At 39.1% G+C, this 19,863-nt stretch overlaps 1 protein-coding gene across 11 annotated transcripts in view; it reads right to left on the bottom strand.

The window, feature by feature from the left end:
- LOC124169307 (eukaryotic translation initiation factor 4E-binding protein Mextli) overlaps nt 1-19,863 on the bottom strand; it is an 80,961-nt gene that overhangs the window by 32,224 nt on the left and 28,874 nt on the right. For all 11 annotated transcript variants that reach the window (XM_046547882.1, XM_046547881.1, XM_046547879.1 and 8 more), the window contains one exon: nt 15,447-15,654. In XM_046547882.1, coding sequence (XP_046403838.1) covers nt 15,447-15,654 — 208 coding nt within the window. The remainder of the gene's footprint in view (nt 1-15,446; nt 15,655-19,863) is intronic.

The following is a 19,863-nucleotide window of genomic DNA, read 5'->3' as shown; positions in this document are numbered from 1 at the left end:
AGATCAAAACCTTGTAACTCGCTTCAGAATTGATGTAAGTTAATGATCTTTTCACCAAAAATAACCTTGTGGTTTTCTTCACATTTGATACGCAGCATATAGGGACCTACGATGTAAGAAATGTAAGTTAGTAAGCGACTACTTTTTACCTTGCAAAAATCAAAATTTTCTTGTCCTAAAGGGTGTTACTTCGGCATAACAACATTTTGACTCAATATTTGTACAATTGGTGAAGACCTTCATAGAGAAAATAGTGTGAAGACTTTTGTGCAGAAGATTCAATTCTATACAGACAACGGTCAGGCAGAAGTTGCGAGAAGAAGATAAAGTAAAAAAATACACGTTTCTGACGGAAATTTAAGGAAATATTTTTTATAGCTTTTGTTATAATTTTTTATCGAAAAACTATTGGCACCAATGAATGCAGCATCTCTTTCTACATTAGAATGCAATTTTTAATCAGTGCATAACGCAACATTAATTTTCGTGCCGTTATTGACAACACCGCGCTCCTGGCCTTATGGAGATTAACATGGGAAACCATTCTCCATAAGAGCCCATACTGTCAACTAAATGTGGAACGCTCTATAGAATACATTCTTTTGGACTGATATCGAAAGCAGCCATCACTTTAGCTGATGATTGGATGGTGGTCACATGATTATAGACAACCTATACACCCCACTAACACGGATAAAATTAAAGTTGCATTTTACAATAAATCCAACCTCAGGAACATTCTTGCCCTCACAAAAGATCCCATCCCAAGAGAAGAAAGGAGTGGGGTGTATAGGTTAAAATGTGAATGCAATGTGGTGTATGTTGGGCAAACGGGGCGACAGTTTCAAGAACGGGTGAAAGAACACCAAGCCTGCATGAGAAATAGAAAGACTACTTCACAATTTGCACAACATTTGTTAGACAACAGTCATCAAAGTGATTTTGTATTTGAAGTGCTTCATTTTGAGCCTTAAGGACCTAGATTAGACGTTTTGGAAGAGATGGAAATTTTGCAGCATGTACGTTCCAATGATAACATTGTAAACGACTTTTTGTACGACTCCCACTCCCCTCTTTTAAGCCTCCCACTCCTAAATTCCTGGGCTAATGACATGACGAACCCTTCGGCCTCTCTCTCACCTGAACCCCCCCCCCTCCACCTGCCATGCTCTCCCTAAGGGAGCCTCCCCCCCCAACTTCTTTCATACCATATGACCAAGTTTTTTCCCCCTCCCTCTTCTCTGTTGACCAATCCGTTCAACCTAATTACCTTCCTCCCTACCCCTCCTAGCCTGGTATAAATGGATGCAATGGACCTCTGTAGAGTTCACCTGACGATGACGTCTCACGCTGAAACCATGGTCGTGTAAATGTGTGAATAAATATTTCATGTGAAAGCACAATCTTCTTTTTAATTTTATTGATGAATCGCTTTCACAAAGTTACGCCTCAAACAATCAATTTTAAGTATTTAGCAAAATTACTTTTATCATTTTTGTAATTTCTGCAAGCACTTAAATGCTCTTCTCTATACACATTTCAAAATATTAAATCTCTGAAAACATATTTTGTAAATTAAGGAATTCAATTAAGCAATTACTGTTAACACTGGTTAACACCAACCAAAATCATTAGGAAACTCACAACCATGACACACATAGTATACATGCAAGTTGCAACCTAAATTATACTTTTTATATCATTTCTACAATAGAAATAATTTCTCCTCCACCTCATACACTGTTGCACTTTATCCATTAGATATCACTTTTTCATCAAACTTAGAGATTGATTACTCACACAAAATGACTCATAATCATTGCGTGATCATGATAAAAACTTGTAAACAATCCTATTGGCTCTCTGAGTGACGTCAAACATTTTAGGATTTGCTCAAAATTCTTCTAATACTCTGCACTATTTCCTCATCCATTTGGGCACTAGAGAAATATTCAACAATTTACAGAATACTGGCACAAGTTGGCAAGAGATAATTCCGAAAGAAAGCTGGAGCACTTTTCTATGGCACTCACGAGTTACAGAACTCCATCCCTGAAGTGGCCTGGATTTTTACAGATAAAAAGAGGAATGGGCAGGATGAAGGTGGGTTGGACTGAAATTATGCCAATTTAAGGCACCTAACGAAATGAGAGGCCATTGGGTCTACAACAAATAGCTATAACATATATCATTCAGGCTGTTGACAATTTCAAAATGTTAAAAACATTAATTTAGCACCCTTGTTATTAAAATGTAGAATTTTAAAATTAAAATCACAATTCTGTTTAATGGTACATTAATACTCTACCAACTTGGAATATCCTTCACCATTGGTATAAAAACTACAGTGGAACCTCGTTAAAGCGAGTACCGGCTATAGCGACACCCCTGCTATTACGAGAGATAGCCGATGCACCGTCAACTGACCCTACAATAAGCGTGTTAAAAAATTCGTTTTTACGAGACCCTTTCGGTGTTGGCTCTCGCCAATGCGAGGGTTTCACCGCCGGAAGACTTTCATCAAGACTCCTTAACCTCTGTAATTGCTAGCGATCTGTTAGAAATGAAGTTAATGGAGTGCTCAGTCTCAAATTTATGTGGTAAACTGTCGTTCGATAAATATAATGATTGACGAAACAATGCTTTGCATGATTTTTATTCAGTGCGGCGCTTATAAATTGTTTGAATAGTTAGTCGTTATTTGAGTAAGGAAATTTAGTGATGCAAAAAAACATCGCCTTTCGTCTGGATTTATGCTTACGTTTATCGGATAGATGTTTATCTGTCGCCGCATCACTCCTGTTCCTGTATATCTGTTCGCAACAGGTATATTGGCTATTATTTTCTCCACCTCCGGTAAAGCGACAATTCGCTATAGCGAGTGTTTATTAGTGTACCGTGGGGTGTTGTTATATCGAGGTTGCACTGTACTGTGTCCTTTATGGTTGTCTTTAAATTTTCTTCCCGTTTAAACAATATTCACTCCACCAAAGTTATTGAAAACAAATTTGTACCCGCCACTTTTATCTTCATCCTCATAACAGTCACTGGCAGAACTTTAAAGAGACCTATGGCCAGCATGGAAGGATTTTGATAGGATACACTAACACTTGATTCAAATGATTCTTGAACACAAGTTAGCTTACTTGAATCCTTACGAGTAACTCTTTGGTGGAACAACCATTTCTTCTTTTTCCTCTCCATACATACACACATAACTGTGCCAAGTCTAATTCAATCAATAATTAGAAATTCCTCTACATTGTGCCATAAATCATACATGAACTCACACTAAAGAAGGGGTCCGAATTGTGTGCTTTGCGGAGCTAACATGCTTCCACCTTGTGTGAAATGGTTAAAAAATTTCAAAATGTACCCAAACCCAACTTCAAATCTGTTAGCCCAAGCATTAATCAATAGTGAAGTTGTTGCCACTAATGCTAAGATGTCCAAAAACTCTCTGGCACTTAAGCCATTCAAGAATTATTAAAGAATGCTTGCGGCAGCAATTTGGACACGGCTTAAATATGCTGAGCCACAATAAATGACTTACATTCGTGCGTCATTTACACTGGTAAAATGTTAATGAGGGTTTCCCTTTAGATATAAATGCAATGATCCCTAATGGCTTCCCTCTTGACATGGAAAACATTTGGTTCTCCACAGAGCATAGAGAATCAGACCTTCCCTTGCCTGAAGACCTCTTTTAAGTTCTGGAGAGACAAGATCAAAAGATAAACTATAATTCTCAATGGTAATTAAGAAATGAGTACACAGAGACAAATTCTACAAATCTACATTTCATAAACACAAAGTTAGTACCTTTAGGTTATAAGTATCCACATGCCAATGACACTTTTTTAATTAACAAACATAACAATGCAATCTATTGCTACATCCACCAGAAAATTACACCTAACTGAAGTTCGCAACTCCAGCTATAAAGACACTTGTCTTAAAGACATTCATATTCATCCCATTACCTACAAACAAGCATTGACAAGGAAAAGCTTTCACAAGAATTTTATCCTTAGGAAAATTAACATCATATGATACAACATCATTCATTCACAAGTAAATATTATGAACACATTGTTCTACACATTCTAAACACAATTGCCTCTTTCAAAAAATTATACTCTCACCTACTTTTAGCCATATCATCATCTAGCCACTACATTCAGCTGGAAGCACTGACTAATTCACAGACCTTTTCTAAAAATAATAGCTTCCTAACAGGAGGAACTCAGCAGCAATATTCTGTTGATTGTTTAGTGTTCTCTCTTTCAACGGCTTGTCCATTTAAGCAACGGATTAGCCTTCAATTACACAAGTATGTTTTGGCAATTTTTTTCTTTTTCTCTGATTACATAAGCTCAGCCAGAACAAACACACAATTTTACTACAGAACAGTTTGATTACGAAGCTGGAAAGACCGAATTTTGGATGTTGGCATTAACAAACTCGGTAAGAAAATTTCTCTTAGGAAAAATTGAACCATTGTTTTTTTTATGAAATCAGCATAAAACAAAGTGGTTTTTAAGAATATTAGTGTCATAGTGCTATTAAATAATTGGAGAACTTGCCAGGTTTTGCTACAACCATTTCAACCTACACATCTTATGGTTAACCAATACATATTGTTCCATAAATATACTTTTCTTACAAACAAAAGACCTGTATTCATTGAGCTGCAGTGAATCAAAGACACTGCATAGTTTCAAATACAGCTTTCCATGCATTTCCATTTTGAGAGAAGGGTGCGCAACGCCACAACTGCTACTGGGTTCTCATTTCATTCAGAGTGGAAGGTACTGGAGTATTTGGAGCCATCCAAAGTTCTTCCCATGGCTTTGCTTTGCAGTTTTTCTTATTTCCCCTTAATAAAGTACACCCATGCCTCGCTTAGCACAAATTCGTTCCTCAAGGAAACATTCTAGTGATGCTTAGCCAAATCATATAACCTTTATTAGTAAAGGTAAATTATAAATTTAGATAAATTGTGAACTTGCGCTAAGTACACACAAAATTACACTCATTTTATGCATATTAGTAGTATTGGTTGCCACATATTTTATTCCTTGTTTATATATTCGTCGAAATCCATTGCTGTGCAATGGGCAAAAACATAACTCGTCATGCATCCAGACAGCCGACCCACCGAAGTAATTTTTCTCGTCGCCTTAACTGAATGACATTATTTAATTTTCATCATTACAGTAAAACTTTGATTTTACGCAGTTGGAGGGACCGAAATATGGGCACTGGGTAAAATCAAAGTGTGTAAAATCAAGAGTTGGTATTGAGGAGAAGTATCATTTTCAGGATAACTCATGCTCATTATTTTTAGAACCCTTAGTCAAACACTTTTGTATAGTTCTGATTTGAGCCATAACCGGATCCAGAAAAAGTCTCATATGTGTGCCTTTACGGTAAAAGAGCATGAAATCCTTTTCAGTCGTATCAGATATATGTTTCCTGGATTCAATTACTCATTTGGGGGCAAGAAAATGAAGCCTAATAATCTTATTTACTCACAAGCAACACCACAGATGACGTGTTACCTTGAGAAAAACAACGTTGTATTCCTGAACAATGTTTCCCATGGTTGAATAACATGGTAGAATTGCTAGCATTTCTGGCACTGAGATTACTTCTGTTACCCAGGAGAAATGTCGCAATGGTGATACTAAATGCTCGCAGAGAAGCTAATTTTCGAAAATATTCTCATTAAAAGCAGTTTTCAGGAAATCCGTTTAACCACCTGCAGACAAACAAAGATTGGAGATTGAAGAAATGAGATATCTGAGGATAGTCATCCAAATTAACCCCATTAACAGGGAGCAAAATTTTGCTAATACATCACAAAGGCTTTACACCCTGTGGGCCTGGGTTCAAGTCCTGGCAGTAGCAGAAACTTATCAGAGATGGCTTCTTATTATTAGAGATATCTTCATCTTCGACCTGAAGACGCTGGCAGCAGTGCCAGCGAAACTGTTGTCATCACCAACAAACCTACGCGGTTGCACCGGAAACATGGAGAAATTGTTATCAGAGATGGCCCTATCCCTACTTGAGAGTAATGTGGAGGACACTTTCAGTGCACACCTCTGTCCAGCAGATGGAACGTTAAGCCCTTTAAGGCCTTTCATTACAACCTGGCTAATGCCAATATAGGGTTCCTATCCCCCCAGCCCTTACTTCATGGCACTAATGACCCCAGCTATCAGTATCCTCCTTCCAAATAGCATACCAAAGATAATACGGAGCACATAGGACCCGGGATATTCGGAAAATCAGATTTTTCCGGTGTTTAGATCACTTTTTTAAAGTGAGCTATTTAAATAACCGCGCAACTACCATAAAAAATTATTAATAGTCGGAACAATCTTCCTTCTTTATAATTTTTACGTATAGCTTCTCTGTCGGCATTCTTCCGCGAATTCAGCGCCGGGACCTTCGGCTCACAAGCCGTGTGACTCATCCTAACGTAATATTTTGCTTCCCCATGTCTGATAACAACACCGGACACTTTTTGTATTTCGATTTAATGGCACTAAGCCATTCCTGAGTTTAAAGGGACTGCCTTATCACTCACGTCTTGATTTGACTTAAATGATTGCATGACGATGGACGACGCGAGTTATTCTCCGAGGGCATTAACTCCCGTTCCGTTAAAAATAAACGCTTGCCACCTAACGGAGTTAAGCTAATAGCTATTCAAGTTCCAACCATGTTTCATTTAAACCCACTGAAAATGAGATACAAGATGAATCGGCTCTAATAAGCGCGCCGCGCAATCAACTTTCCCTCGCCTCCATTCGTCCCACAGATGTGGGGTTAGCCCGCGGAATGAGACAACATATGCTTTTACCATCCTGTTGAATCACCATCGACTTACGTCCATACTAGAAGTATGACTATCTTTTTTGGATCACCTTGGAAGCCAAAATGTTGGCACGGGAGGATTTTTAACGGCTAATTTCGCCGTTATATTTCGCTGGGGCGAAGGAAAACATAACGTTCGCAAAATTCTAGAAAACCTTCCGTTAGGGATAGATATTCCGTAGTTCATAATTCCGGATTAACGACCATCTACTGTAATTACAATATATATGTTATAAATAGCGTCGATCAATAAGTCGAATAATAAACGAAAGGTGATAATGTTAATATCTCCGGCGATCATTTGTCTTAATCACGCATACACGGCGATTGCCGTATATTTTAGGTTTCGATATCCTTCTACGGCAAATATTAACTAAGAGCGATATTCGCGTTCGTAAAGGAGCCTGAAATATTACTGAGAGGTCGTAGGGGGGAAGCAATAATTAGATTCGTGATGTTTTTAGTTTCACGCTCAACAGCGCGACGTCATTTCAACCGTTCTTGTATTCATTTTTGTAACTCATTTAGACGAATAAATAACCTAACTTCATATTGCTCCAGTCGGGATTTTCAAAACAAGTCGAAAGACAACTGCGTAAAATCAAGATTAGCGGCCTCTTTAGGGCTGGGGTTATGCTGCACAAAATCGAAAAAACTGCGTAAAATCAAGAAAAGATGTAAAATCGAAGTTTCGCCATTGGAATTCCCTATGCTTTCCGGCCGGACTTGAGTGCCGCTGCGTGAAAACGAGACTTGATGTAAAATCAAAGTGCGTAAAATCGAAGTTTTACTGTAATTAAGTTTGGAGCTAGTGGAAATGAGTTTTTTTAGGCTATACGGTTTGAGACGTCATTTTTTGCCATCAAAAGTTATCGGGCTAATTGACTACCCAGTAAAGGGTCCAGCCTTCAAGGTCATTGGGGAGCGGAGGCCCAGTTGCCTATGAATAGCATCAACGCCTAAAAGAGTACTGGAGGGAGAGTCTCAAATACAAGGGGATAATGGCTCCATTCCTTCCCAGCAGCAGTAGGCCCTCAGTGTCTCAGAAATACGGTGCGGCTGTTGTTTAGCGGCATAAGGTGATTTTGATAGAGCCATAGATAGTAACACTCAAGAGAACAATGGCAAAAAAATAGGAATGCGGAGATAAGTGTAAAGGAGTTATCAAGGAAAAGCATAAACCAAGAAGAGAAAATGAAAGTGATCACTTGCTTTGAAAATAAAGTGTCATGGCGATATAGCGTGTAAGTTTAAGCTCACTACGTCGACAGTCCGAGCTATTATTCTGAATTAAGACGAGGTTAAAAAGTCATTGACATCTTGCACCAACTTCAGCCTAGCGGTCAACACATATGCGAAGTTCATTGCTGGAAAAAACCGAAAGATTTCTAATTACTGGATTTATAATAAATGATTGAAAGATGTTCCTCTATCACAAGCAGTTATTTGTGCAAAAGCTGTGGCTTCATTTGAATCTATAACAGAAGATGAGGGAGGTGATTGCTCCGAGACATTTAGTGGAAGCTCTAGTTGGTTCCAGAATTTTAAACTTCGAACTGGTGTTTTAGTGCTACGATATCAGGAGAATCTACAAGTGCTGATACAGTACACTCTTGATTTTACGAAGTCATTGGGACCGGAAAATTGGCACTTCGTAAAATCGAGTTTCGTAATTTCAAACCTTTTTCATAAGTCACGAAAAAATGTTCACTTTTGTTTCTTCCGCTGTTTTTTGTCTTAAGTGGTCTTATTTAAATGTTTTCGGTGGTTATTGCCGGTATTATTCATGGAAAAGGCTTTTTGTTATCGATTTATGCTGTGAAAGATCGTTAAATAATTATACGACCATAAAATTCCTATTTCTCGTTCATACTTCAACATCAACGATCGCTTAAGAAATTCCCGACCAGTTTAGAAAACGTAATCAAATAATGAATTGCAAAGTTTATTATAAGAATTAAATGTTATAAATTTGTGGTTAGGATCGAATAACAACTATTAAGTTCGCGTAAGATAGATATTTGTTTTCAGCACCCACGGAATTTTAGCGGCAGCCGGCCTAACCGCCATTTATGTCGCCCTCTATCGCTCAGTGACGAGAAAAAAAAAGAAAAACGAGGGCCTTAACCCATTTCCATAATAACCTTCGTAAGTTAATATTTCAAGTTACTCCGCATTTTCAGCTGAATATGCTATCTTTTCCATTACTTATTTTTGTTGAGATTCAGTTACGATTATAAATTACGTAGGATATGATTATCTTATGGCGAATATTTGAAGTAAATTCTGGTTGAGTTCTCCGTCCGGATATGTGCTCCATCATCTTAGCAGACGTTGCTACGAAAGACTTTATTCTTCATCCGAAGCATATTCTTCATACCGGGTGTGAAGTGCTATGTTCATATAGTATTTCTCTCTTCTTTTATGCCGACAGGAACAAGGTTCCAACCGGAAAACGACAGGAGAAACATCTTCCATTATCGGAGAAATAAAGAGGGAAACGTTATTATCCGCATTGATTGTTTTTCTACAAGAGATATTTCATCATTTCTCAACGTGTGTGAAGTATTGGTTCACTTGCGTGAATTCCCAAAAATGACACGCAAAAACCCATACATTCACCTCATTTAGTTTTCGTGTCCCTTTCTCCGTCGTATTGAAAGATATGCGAAGAATCATTGACGTAGAGAAAAGATTTTCTTAGCTTTAGCACTAAAAAATAGTCGTGCCATAATTGTAAATAAATATAGTGAGGAAAGAGCAAAGAAAATGATTTCAGTTGAAACGTCAGAAGAGAGAGAATTATAAGCGCGGCACAATTTCCCCGATAGTGGAAGATTCTTCTTCAGCCTCTCTCCGGTTAATAACTTACCCCCGTTGCAGGTAAAGATGAGCCATGCCCTATTCCACAATCGGGGAACGTTCCCAGTGGGTGGGGTGAATAAGAGTGGGATGGGGATTGCCTGAGGAAAGAAGCGGTCAGAATATGGTGGGGTGAAGGGGGCAGGAGAAAGAAGGGTGGGGAAAGGGCCTTCAGCTCTGCCTCAGTTTACGTTTGGGGGGCGTATTTTTCTACGACGCACTCAAGCTCGGTCCTTAGGGGGGGAGTGAATGGGAAATGCTGGGGAAGGAGGGGTTTGGGATGCGTAAGATGGGTGTCAGCAAGATCAGCAGAAGGCCGCGGGAGGAAGTAAACAAAGACATTGGAAACAAAGATCTCTCGGCATGGGAAAACAGGGAGACGCGCGAGAAGAAAGTTCACGGTTAGAGTTAGAAGTGCGTCTTCATTACAAGTAGCCTGAAAAATAAGTTGGTGGTTAATAGAGCCCAATACTTAAGATATTAAAGTTGTTTATTCAGGAATGCTATTGTATACACGAAAAGATACTACTAAAAAATCTGTTATTTTTTTTTTCTTTTTGCCCTTCTCCATCGCCGCTTCCACCATGGTTTCTCACTTGCACAAACGGGAATGAAATTGGGGACCTATCTCGTGAGCCAGATCAAAATATCTTAATGTTTGGAGGGCAGCGTGTACTTCTTTTTTATTTGGTGGAATTACTTCCTCACTTTCATCTTCGTCGTCACTGCTATTCTGACTAGTCCCGGCCGCTGCTTCTTCCGACGTATGTACCGGCATCCCATTGTCGCAAGCCCGGAGATCATCGTCAAGGGCAATATATTCGTTTGATGTTGCACGCTGTGCTCTTCCTGCTTTTTCCAAGAATTTTTCAAAATCATCTTTTAAGCCTCTAATATCCTCCGCGATTTTATCCGCTGCAGCTTCCTGAAGGTATAACGTAACGAATCAACCATAGCCGTGATATTATAGCAGTAGAATTACTAGTAGGCTAGTTGTATCAATTACCAACCTCGAGAACATCTTCATGATGCGCTATCAAAGGGACTCCCGGCCGATTTTCAGCAATTTGCGATTGTAGTGGAGGAAATAAAGGACGTCTTTGAACCGTGTTTCTGCGATGAAAAATGACAAATTTATTACCTTGGCCATTTTAGCAAAGTTAACAAAATCGTTATTTCTCATCGCAGAAACACGGTTCAGAGACGTACTTGAATGCCTGATTGGCAGGAGTGCGATGCAAACAATTATTTTTGATGATGGCATTGATTGATAGATTTTCAAAATGCAGTCAGAGCTGTCACTTTTGGGGAGAAAGGCCCCACGCTCGGAGGGTCGAAGAGAGGGGCCAGCGAGGGTGAGCTCGTCGAAGAAAGGGTCCCGGATTAGGGACCCTTCGAAGTGCTTCGGCGAAAAGTAGTCAAGTAATCTTCCAAGTACGTCACAGCAGCCTGCCTTGCGAACGCACCAGGTACGTTCACAGCAGAGCAAAGGGTTAATTAGGAGTGCAAGAAATACCCCGCGCGACCTTCCTGACATGTTAAACTACGAAGTATTGTCAATGCGATGTTTACGAATGGGCACGTAAATAGGGGCATTATGTCAGTCGCGATATTTTACTTAACTCCTGCTTCCCTTAAATTCCCACCGTGAGGTTTTAGGCGAACCCTTTCTCTCCAAAGTTGCACTATGATTTATGATTTCACACTTTTGATGAACCACAGTTAGAAGCGCTGATTTTTTTAGCAACTTACGCCGGCGTAACTAGTTTTGTTGACAAATATTTTGCCATAGTTCGTATAAACGAATGCCTTTCGCTCCTGGGGACCGATCCAAGGTTCGTTAATTCGAAACATTTCGTATAATCGAAACTTCGTATAATCGAATAGCACCATGAATTTACCATAGGCTTTTCGCCGGGACCGCACTATCACTTCGTATAATCGAAAACTTCGTAAAATCCTGCTTCGTATAATCGAGTTTACTGTAGCACAGTCGCCACAACATTGTCTGATGAACTCCTATTTGTGATTGAGAGTGGATCCTTTCCCCCTCAATAAGTTTTTAATGTCAACAAGACGGAATTGTTTTAGAGCAACAAAAAGGCCTGGGTGACACAAGAATTATTTTTAGACTGGTTTGAAAATTCATCAACTGCCGGCAATGCATAACGAACCCCTAAAATAGCATGCATTTTTCCTGGATGTTAAGCCACACGCTCGAACGGTGGGAATTTCAAAAGCAGGTACATAATTATTTCAATGAGAAAAAATGTTTTTGAATGCATGCCTACTATCTCTCAAGATATTTTAAACTATAAATTTTCGTATAAATAATTTTTTCAGAGATTATTAATAGGAGTATGTATACTACTTAGGAATTTCGATACCCAACACCCATGCTACTGGGGACACATCGCTATCTTCCCAATGTTAAAATGGTCTTATTTAATGCGAATTTGAACTGCGCAATGACCCCAAGGAAACATCCCTTGCACTAAGTGAGGAATGGTTGTACAGTAGGGCGGATCGGAAAAATCAATTTTTTTCAAAACCATCTGGCCCAATGAAAAAAAGTTGTGGGACCGATAAAAAATAAGGCCTGAAAAATTTGAGACCTCTACGTGAACCCCTGACCCTCGCTCAAATGCAATTTAGGGGGAGAGGGTCAAAATTCAAAAATTTATAAAATTTTATGGGTCATTCCATATAGAATTTGTCGAGTTACTGCCCTTTTCAGTCAAAAATTTTGTGCATTTTGACGTATCTGCCACCGTTTAGCCACAAAATGCTTAATTTGAGTCCGCGCCCGCGAAGAAAATATTCCAATTCCTATGCAGCGTCGAGGTAACAAGAGCAGCAAGCCGATCCCGTCCCCTCCCCGCTCGCTTCTCCCCCTCCAACACCTTGAATGCAGCAAAATTCATTCCGAGTGTGCTGCTAGGAGGGCGTTTATCTTTGATAATATAAATCGGAAGATGGTAGAAGGTAAAAAAGGATGCGTTGTGAGACGACTTGTCCCTTATTTGGCACCTCATCGGCATTAAACGAATCCATGTTACCAACTTTTAGAGAAGTGATGAAATATTTTTAGATCACCGATGACCTTGATAGTTTAGGGTAGACCCTTAGGCAAAGTCAAATTGTCCGATAACCTATGAAGGCAAAAATGACATCTCAAACCGCATTGCTTCAAACATAAACTAATTTCCACTAGCTTCAAACTCAATTAATGCTCTAAATTAACTAATGCTATTCAGTGAAGGAGACAAGACAAATTACTTTGGAGGGTTGGCTATCCGTATGCATGACGAGTAATGCTTTTGGGCATTGCGCTGCAATGGATTTCAATTAGTGATGGGTCGGTTCGATTCCTCGATTCTTCGATTCTCGACCAAGAACCGGAATCGAAAACGAGTACTTGCCAAAGTGTATATAGATAGGACACCGATTCGGGCTCTCCACGTGTTGGAGCGGATTCGCCGCCCGAGGGTTATCGGAGTTTTTCCGTGCCTCCGTCGTTCCTTGAGCGGGGGGAGCTTCGCCGCCAGGGTTTTCACTCCTCACAGAGCAATGCGTACTACCAGCTATCCTCCATCGTTTACAAAGACTGCCGGGGGATTATGTGGCAGAATGTAGACGCCTGCTAGCTGTGATTGTGTCATTTTACCTTATGACGATGTTTTGAAGGCGGTCCGGGGGTTTCCAAGGGTTTTGATGAGTGTACTGACTACGGTCACTGTCATCAAAATAAATTCCATAGCGATGAGTCATAGGAAAACGGAATTACTGCTGAAATATGCGAAAACAACAAAGAAACATGCTATTTACAGAAGAAAATAAATTTTTCCCAGGTCTTTTAGGAAGCTGCGTAAAATTTGTAGGGGTTTTCCTGCATACAATTTGTTTTCCTACCCACACTAAAAATTCCAGCTCTCTAGCTTTACGGGAACAATGATTTTTTTCCTATTACTCACATATAGATTACAAATTCTGTGTTCTCCACATAGCGGTGCATAGGCGCTGTAACAAGGCATTACTTACGTGAATTTCGTAGCCGTACTTTATCGGGAAGTGCTTTTAAAAAATCGCGTTTATTTGTATATGGGCTAGAAGGAACAAAACATCACTACTATTTTGTTAAGAAATCTACATATAAAAATTTGAAGTTTTATTGCGAGTGTATTAGTGGGCCTGGATGATTGAACATTACAGGTAAATATAGCCGACACAATTCCCAGTCCGAAAAAATAAAAATGATACAACTCGGATGAATAGTACACGAAATATACCACTTATTAGGTAATTTTTACTTTTTAGGGGGGGTCCCAGGGGGTTATCGGGGGACTTTATGTGCTTGTCCCGCATGACGCGGCATCGTTTACCTTCGATAAAAATTTTGGCTCTTTAGCTGTAGTGCAAGCATGGTTTTTCGACGGTGTCACTCGTTAAAATTAAATATTCTGCGTTCTCCGGGTAGCGGCACGAAGGGGCACGAAAAAGACGTCACTCACGTTAATTTGGTGTCCGTACGTCGTCGGGAAGTGGCAAAAAAAAATTCCGAAAAATTTAAAATCGTGTGTTGAGGAAATGCAAACTTCACGGCGGATGTGGAAATTCAATGGAAATACATAATCGTTAATTACTCGAAATTCGTTGAATTTATGGATATGAAAAGATACCCAAAAAATTAAGTAAAAAATCTTGTACCTTGCGTTTAAAGGAATTTGTCCTACAATTATTGCAAATTGGTCAAAAAAATTGCCAAAGTGAGCCCATAAGAAAAGCATTGGAAATTTTTAAAAGTAAAAAAAAATACTTTAAATCAAAATATATGAAAAACAACCACAGCAAAAAATCAACCAAAAAATCTAGTATCTCATACGTTAAGGCCTTATTCCTACAACGATTTCAAGTTGGTTTTAAAAAAATCCAAAGATAGGCCCATAAGAAAAGCATTGGAAATTTTAAAAAAATATAAAAAATACTTATTAAAAAAATATGGCAAAATGTTTCACATCAAAAAATTGGCCAAAAATTCTAGTTTTCGTCAGTGAAATTTCATGTTCCCATGACATTTGCAAGTAGGCAATGAATGGAAAAAGTTTTAGTCCGATAAGGCTCCAATGTTAATTTGGATCGATATATCTCGAAAACCGATCGACTTTTTCGAGTTTTCGGATTTTTCCCCCCGATTAATATTTTTTCTCCACCCAGGGTGAAAATGTGAATGAGTGAGTGAGCTATCTGTCACACATCGGGTTGTATATAATATAGATTTGAGGCAAGAAATACTATTAATATGTGTAAAATGAGAGTAATTTTGCGTGTAGTAAGCACAAGTCAAGTTTTGTCAAGAGAATTTTAAGGTTATTTGATTGGGCTAAGCTGCATTGGGATGTCTCCCCGAGGAACGATTTTGCGCTCTATTGATATTGCACTAAGCAAGGCATGGGTGTACACTTGGCCCATAAATTAGTTACATCACCTTTCAGTCATTTCACCAGAGTTATAAAACTTAAAATCACTTTAATTAACTGACCACACACAAATAACTTATAAAAAATCCCCACAACTACGCCAAAAGAGAAGAGCAAAATATGATGTTCGACAAGACACACAACCTCAAGAGGAGACTGCACAACTAACTGACTAGCAAAACATCGGTCCATAGCAATAAAGATGCAAAAATAACTTACCAATTTACTGGGCACTGGTGTTTCCACATAGGTGCCTTCGCTGCTGTCACTCGTGGTGGCACCACTGTCTTCGTCTTCCTTCTGTCTACAACCACCACCCGTTCCCTCTCCCCCACCACCAACGCCCACTGACAATCGCTGAGACAGCACATCATTCACATGGCCTTTCCCCTCCCCAGCGGATGAGAAATTGGCATCGTCCTCCAAGCTACACATCAACACAAAGTCAAGCAAGGGAGTGATTTACTTAAGAATACCAAAATAGAATCAGGTTAAAATAATTTTATCTCTAAATGTAAAACCTGAGAGAACATCAAGAGAATCAATCTAAGATTATTAATTAGTCTAATATTATGAAAATCTGATGATGAGCTACACTCATTATGGTGCGATTTGGCATTGGAAGTTCATGACAATCAAGACTCGTCATTTCAGCTCAAGCAGTAAACACACAATTCTCCAAATCTTTCCCTTTCATAAAAAAAATTTCTGGGTGAAAAATAATAGTCAAGACAATGTCTGAGTGAACGTCACTACAACAGTATAAATTACGGCTCGAAGATTATATAATTCACTATTCTTGCTTATAAATCCTTCTTTATCTTGAGAGAGGGAGTGAAGTTACTCAGACTTTGTCTTCACAATTATTTACAATAAATTTAAGTGATTGCATTAAGAGATTGTTCAGCATATTTGTATCTTATGCAAATATGAATTTTTTAAATTAAACAATTACTATTGATGGCATACAGCTGGGTTTATTTTGAGTTTGAACCAAAGGCCATGAGTAGACTTTCAGGGAAAACTTAATCACTGGATTTCAATTCTTTACCTCAGGTCTAATGTTTGTCAACCCTCTCAATTTCATTCATAGAAAGGAGACAATTATGAACTGGATAAAAGTAACATTTTCCTCCACTATGCTTTACAGGAAAATGCCTTAAGGTTCATAGATAGAGGTCCGTGAAATTTGCGAGACGCGATAACGCAACATAACACGAAATAACACGACATAACGAGAAATCGGTAAATAAAAACGAAATTTTATGTTTTTTTTGCGATTTTCGGTGAATTAGCAAAAAAATCCCATCTTCTGTGTCATGATCTATTTAAGCCTGCCTTCATTGTTCAACGCTGCCGACGTTCATTTGCACTACCTCATTACGATTTCAAGGTCAATTCGCTTGTCTCGCCCATAACGCTTCCGCGTAATATCATGCACCGTAGTGATTTCCCCGCCAGAATTTGCCCCATTCCCCCTCACTGAATGGGCTGGCACGCTAATAAAGCAAGTTTACTCTTTGACTTAGCTAACCAGCACAGAAAAATGATCCACACCCCATCTTCAACTCCCATCAAAATGAGATTGTCAACTACCCAAAATTTACTAAGTTCAATTATTTCCACTCCTTAGTATTTCAGTATTCAACACATTTGTTAAGTAATAAATGCATTTTTCACAGTAATTTCTTTTTCCAAAACTTCTGGCATGATTCTTTGTAGAAATAAAACTAAATTAATGAGCAAGACCTATCCAATATGAAAATGAATAAATTCATTACGTGAAAGCAGGAAGTGTAATTTAACAATGGTGCCTCATGAAAACCTTAATAAGAAGACTGAAGAATCTTAAAGGCCACACCTTGAGACATGATGGCCTAAAGAAGACAATCGTCAAGGGACAAGTGGATGGCAAGATGAGATAAGGAAGAGCTCAAACAAAGTATATGGAGCATGTAAAGAAGGATGTGAAAGAAAAGAAATATGTAAGTGTGAAATGATTAGCAGATAGTGTGAAATGATTGGCAGATAGGAGAATTGAGTGGAGAGCTGCATCAAACCAATCTTAGGATTGTTGACCAGTGATGATGATGATTGTATATTAAATGGCTCTAGCGATTTGCCATTTTCATTGAGTGGTGATCGAAAATTGACAATTGAGATATATTAAAAATTAAAAAAAATTAAATTCTATGAGGAACTTGCATGGATTTTTTTTATTTCACAGGCGGACAGAAAATTATTTTCTGAATACACCCATGTCTCGTATAGCGCAATTTCGATCAGCGCAATTTCGCTATAGCGCAAATTCGTTCCTCGGGGAAACATTGCAACGCAGTGTAGCCTAATCAAAAATTTTAAACGCTCTCGTGATAAAACGTGAACTTGCGCTAAGTACACACGAAATTGCTATCAATTTACGCATATTAATATTATTTCTTGCCTCAAATCTTCTTTTTTGTTTATTATTAATCGAAATCCGTCGCTGTGCAATGGCCAAAAGTATTACTCGTCATTAGGTCCAGATAGCCGGCCTACCGAAGTAATTTATCTCGTCTCCTTAGCAGAGTGATAATAGTTAATTTAGATCATTAATTAAGCGTGGGGCTAGTGGAAATGAGTTTTTTTTCAGCAATACGGTTTGAGACGTATTTTTGCCGTCGTAGGTTACCGGGCGATTGACTTCCAGGTAAAGCCTTCAAGGTCATCGGTATTCACGGAGGAGAAATGGAGCGGTGGCCGAGTTGCGCATGAATAGCATCAACACATAAAAGGGTCCGCTATAGAGTCTCAAACACAATGGCTTCGTTCCCTCCCCGCAGTCATAGGCCTTCTGCGTCTCAGGAATACAGTTCAGCAGAAGAAGGTGATTTAGATAGAGCCATACAGAGTAAAAACCAAGAGAATATGGCAAAAAATAGGAATGCGTGTAGAAAAATCAAGAATTTATCAAGAAAAACCATAAACCTAGAAGAGGACTTGAGAGAGGTCAATTGCTTTGAAAATGGAGAGCGTCAAAGCGATATTGCGTGGAAGTTTAAACTCACGATGCCTTAATTTGAATAAAGACGAAGCTAAAATATCAGTGACCTCAGCCGCACCAACTTCAACCAAGCGGTCTACACATACGGAAAGTTCATGGTGAATCAGTACAAAAAGACGAGAGTGGTAATCGCTCCGAGACATTTAGTGAAAGCGGTTGGTTCCAGAATTTAAACGGCAAGCAGGTATTTTCAGTGCGGCGATATCAGGTGAATCTGCAAGTGTTGATAGCGCAGCCACCACAACATTTTCTGATGAACTCCAAGCTGTTATTGAAAGTGGCTCCTTTCCCCCTCAACTAGATCTAGTGTTGACGAGACGATATTCTTTTGGAAAAGAATGCATTCTCGTTCATTCATTTTCAGGGAAGGAAAACCTGGGTCAGGTTTCAAGGCATTTAAAGACTGTTTCACGTAGCTGCTAATGACTCGGAGGACTTCAAATTAAAATGATTTATCATTCATAAACTCCGCTAGCCATGAAATGGCATTTAAAGTAGCATTTTCCTGTCATTTCGATGAGCTACAAAAGGGCCTGGGTGACACAACAGTTGTTTTTAGTCTAGTTTGAAAAATCGTCAACTGCCGGCAACGCATTACGATCCCCTGAGATAGCAGATGTTAGCCCACCCGCACGACAGGATGGAATTTCGAAAGCACGTAAGAATTTTTTTTAACGTGAATAAAAGTCTTTGAATGCGTGAATACTATCTTTAAAGATGTTTTAAACTATAAATATTTATAGAAATAATGTTTTCTAAGGCTTTTTATGGGAATATAGATGTTTTAGAGGAAATTCAATACCAAAGACCCATGCTACCAGGAACGCATCCCTATCTTCCCTATGTTAAAACGCTCTCGTATAACGCAAATTCGTATAGCGCAAAGACCCCAAGGAACGCATCCCTTGCGCTATACGAGACATGGGTGTACAACAAAGAAAACCGCATGTATATCTGAGTTTTCCTTCGCGAGATATTCAACGATAAATATGACGAATTTTAAAGCGCGGGAAAAACTCCCTCACCCCCCAAGCCACTACCGACGAAGCCTCGATGACGTCAAAGGTGCCTAAACATCACGCGAAGCTATTGTTGTGATTGTTTGTAATACCGTATAAGCGCGTGTAAGAGGCGCACCTTTTTTCCCAGAAATTGCAGCCGAAAATGAGGGTGCGCCTCTTACACAAACTTCTTATCTTCACCGGTCGCAAGTCTAAGGGGAACTGAGTGGCCTTGGTTTTCAGTGTGAGTCAGTCATCTGTAATCCTAGGTCAAAAACAAGCAGCAGGCAAGGGAATTTCTCCCTTAGTGGCATATTTTTAAAATGCTCCTGTTTGCTTTTCTTGTAAGCATCGCGCCGTCACGTCGGTACCCCCGAGGTGAACATGGAAAAGATCGCGCGGGGTGATTCGCTCCGGAGCGCGCGCTAAATTTATTGCCACGAGTGGGCATCCCACGGCATTTATACTGCATATAGTAATCGCTTATCAAACGTAGAGAAACGCGTATTTTTGAATGACATACCTGGTCAATAGTCAATTTCTGTCTTGCCGAGTAATTTCCATTACGCTGAGGACCTGATTTTACAAAAAT

Source organism: Ischnura elegans, chromosome 12, assembly GCF_921293095.1.
Source record: "Ischnura elegans chromosome 12, ioIscEleg1.1, whole genome shotgun sequence".
NCBI lineage: Eukaryota > Metazoa > Arthropoda > Insecta > Odonata > Coenagrionidae > Ischnura > Ischnura elegans.
Note: the sequence above shows the minus strand (reverse complement) of the source record. Positions and strands in the feature narration are given on the sequence as shown.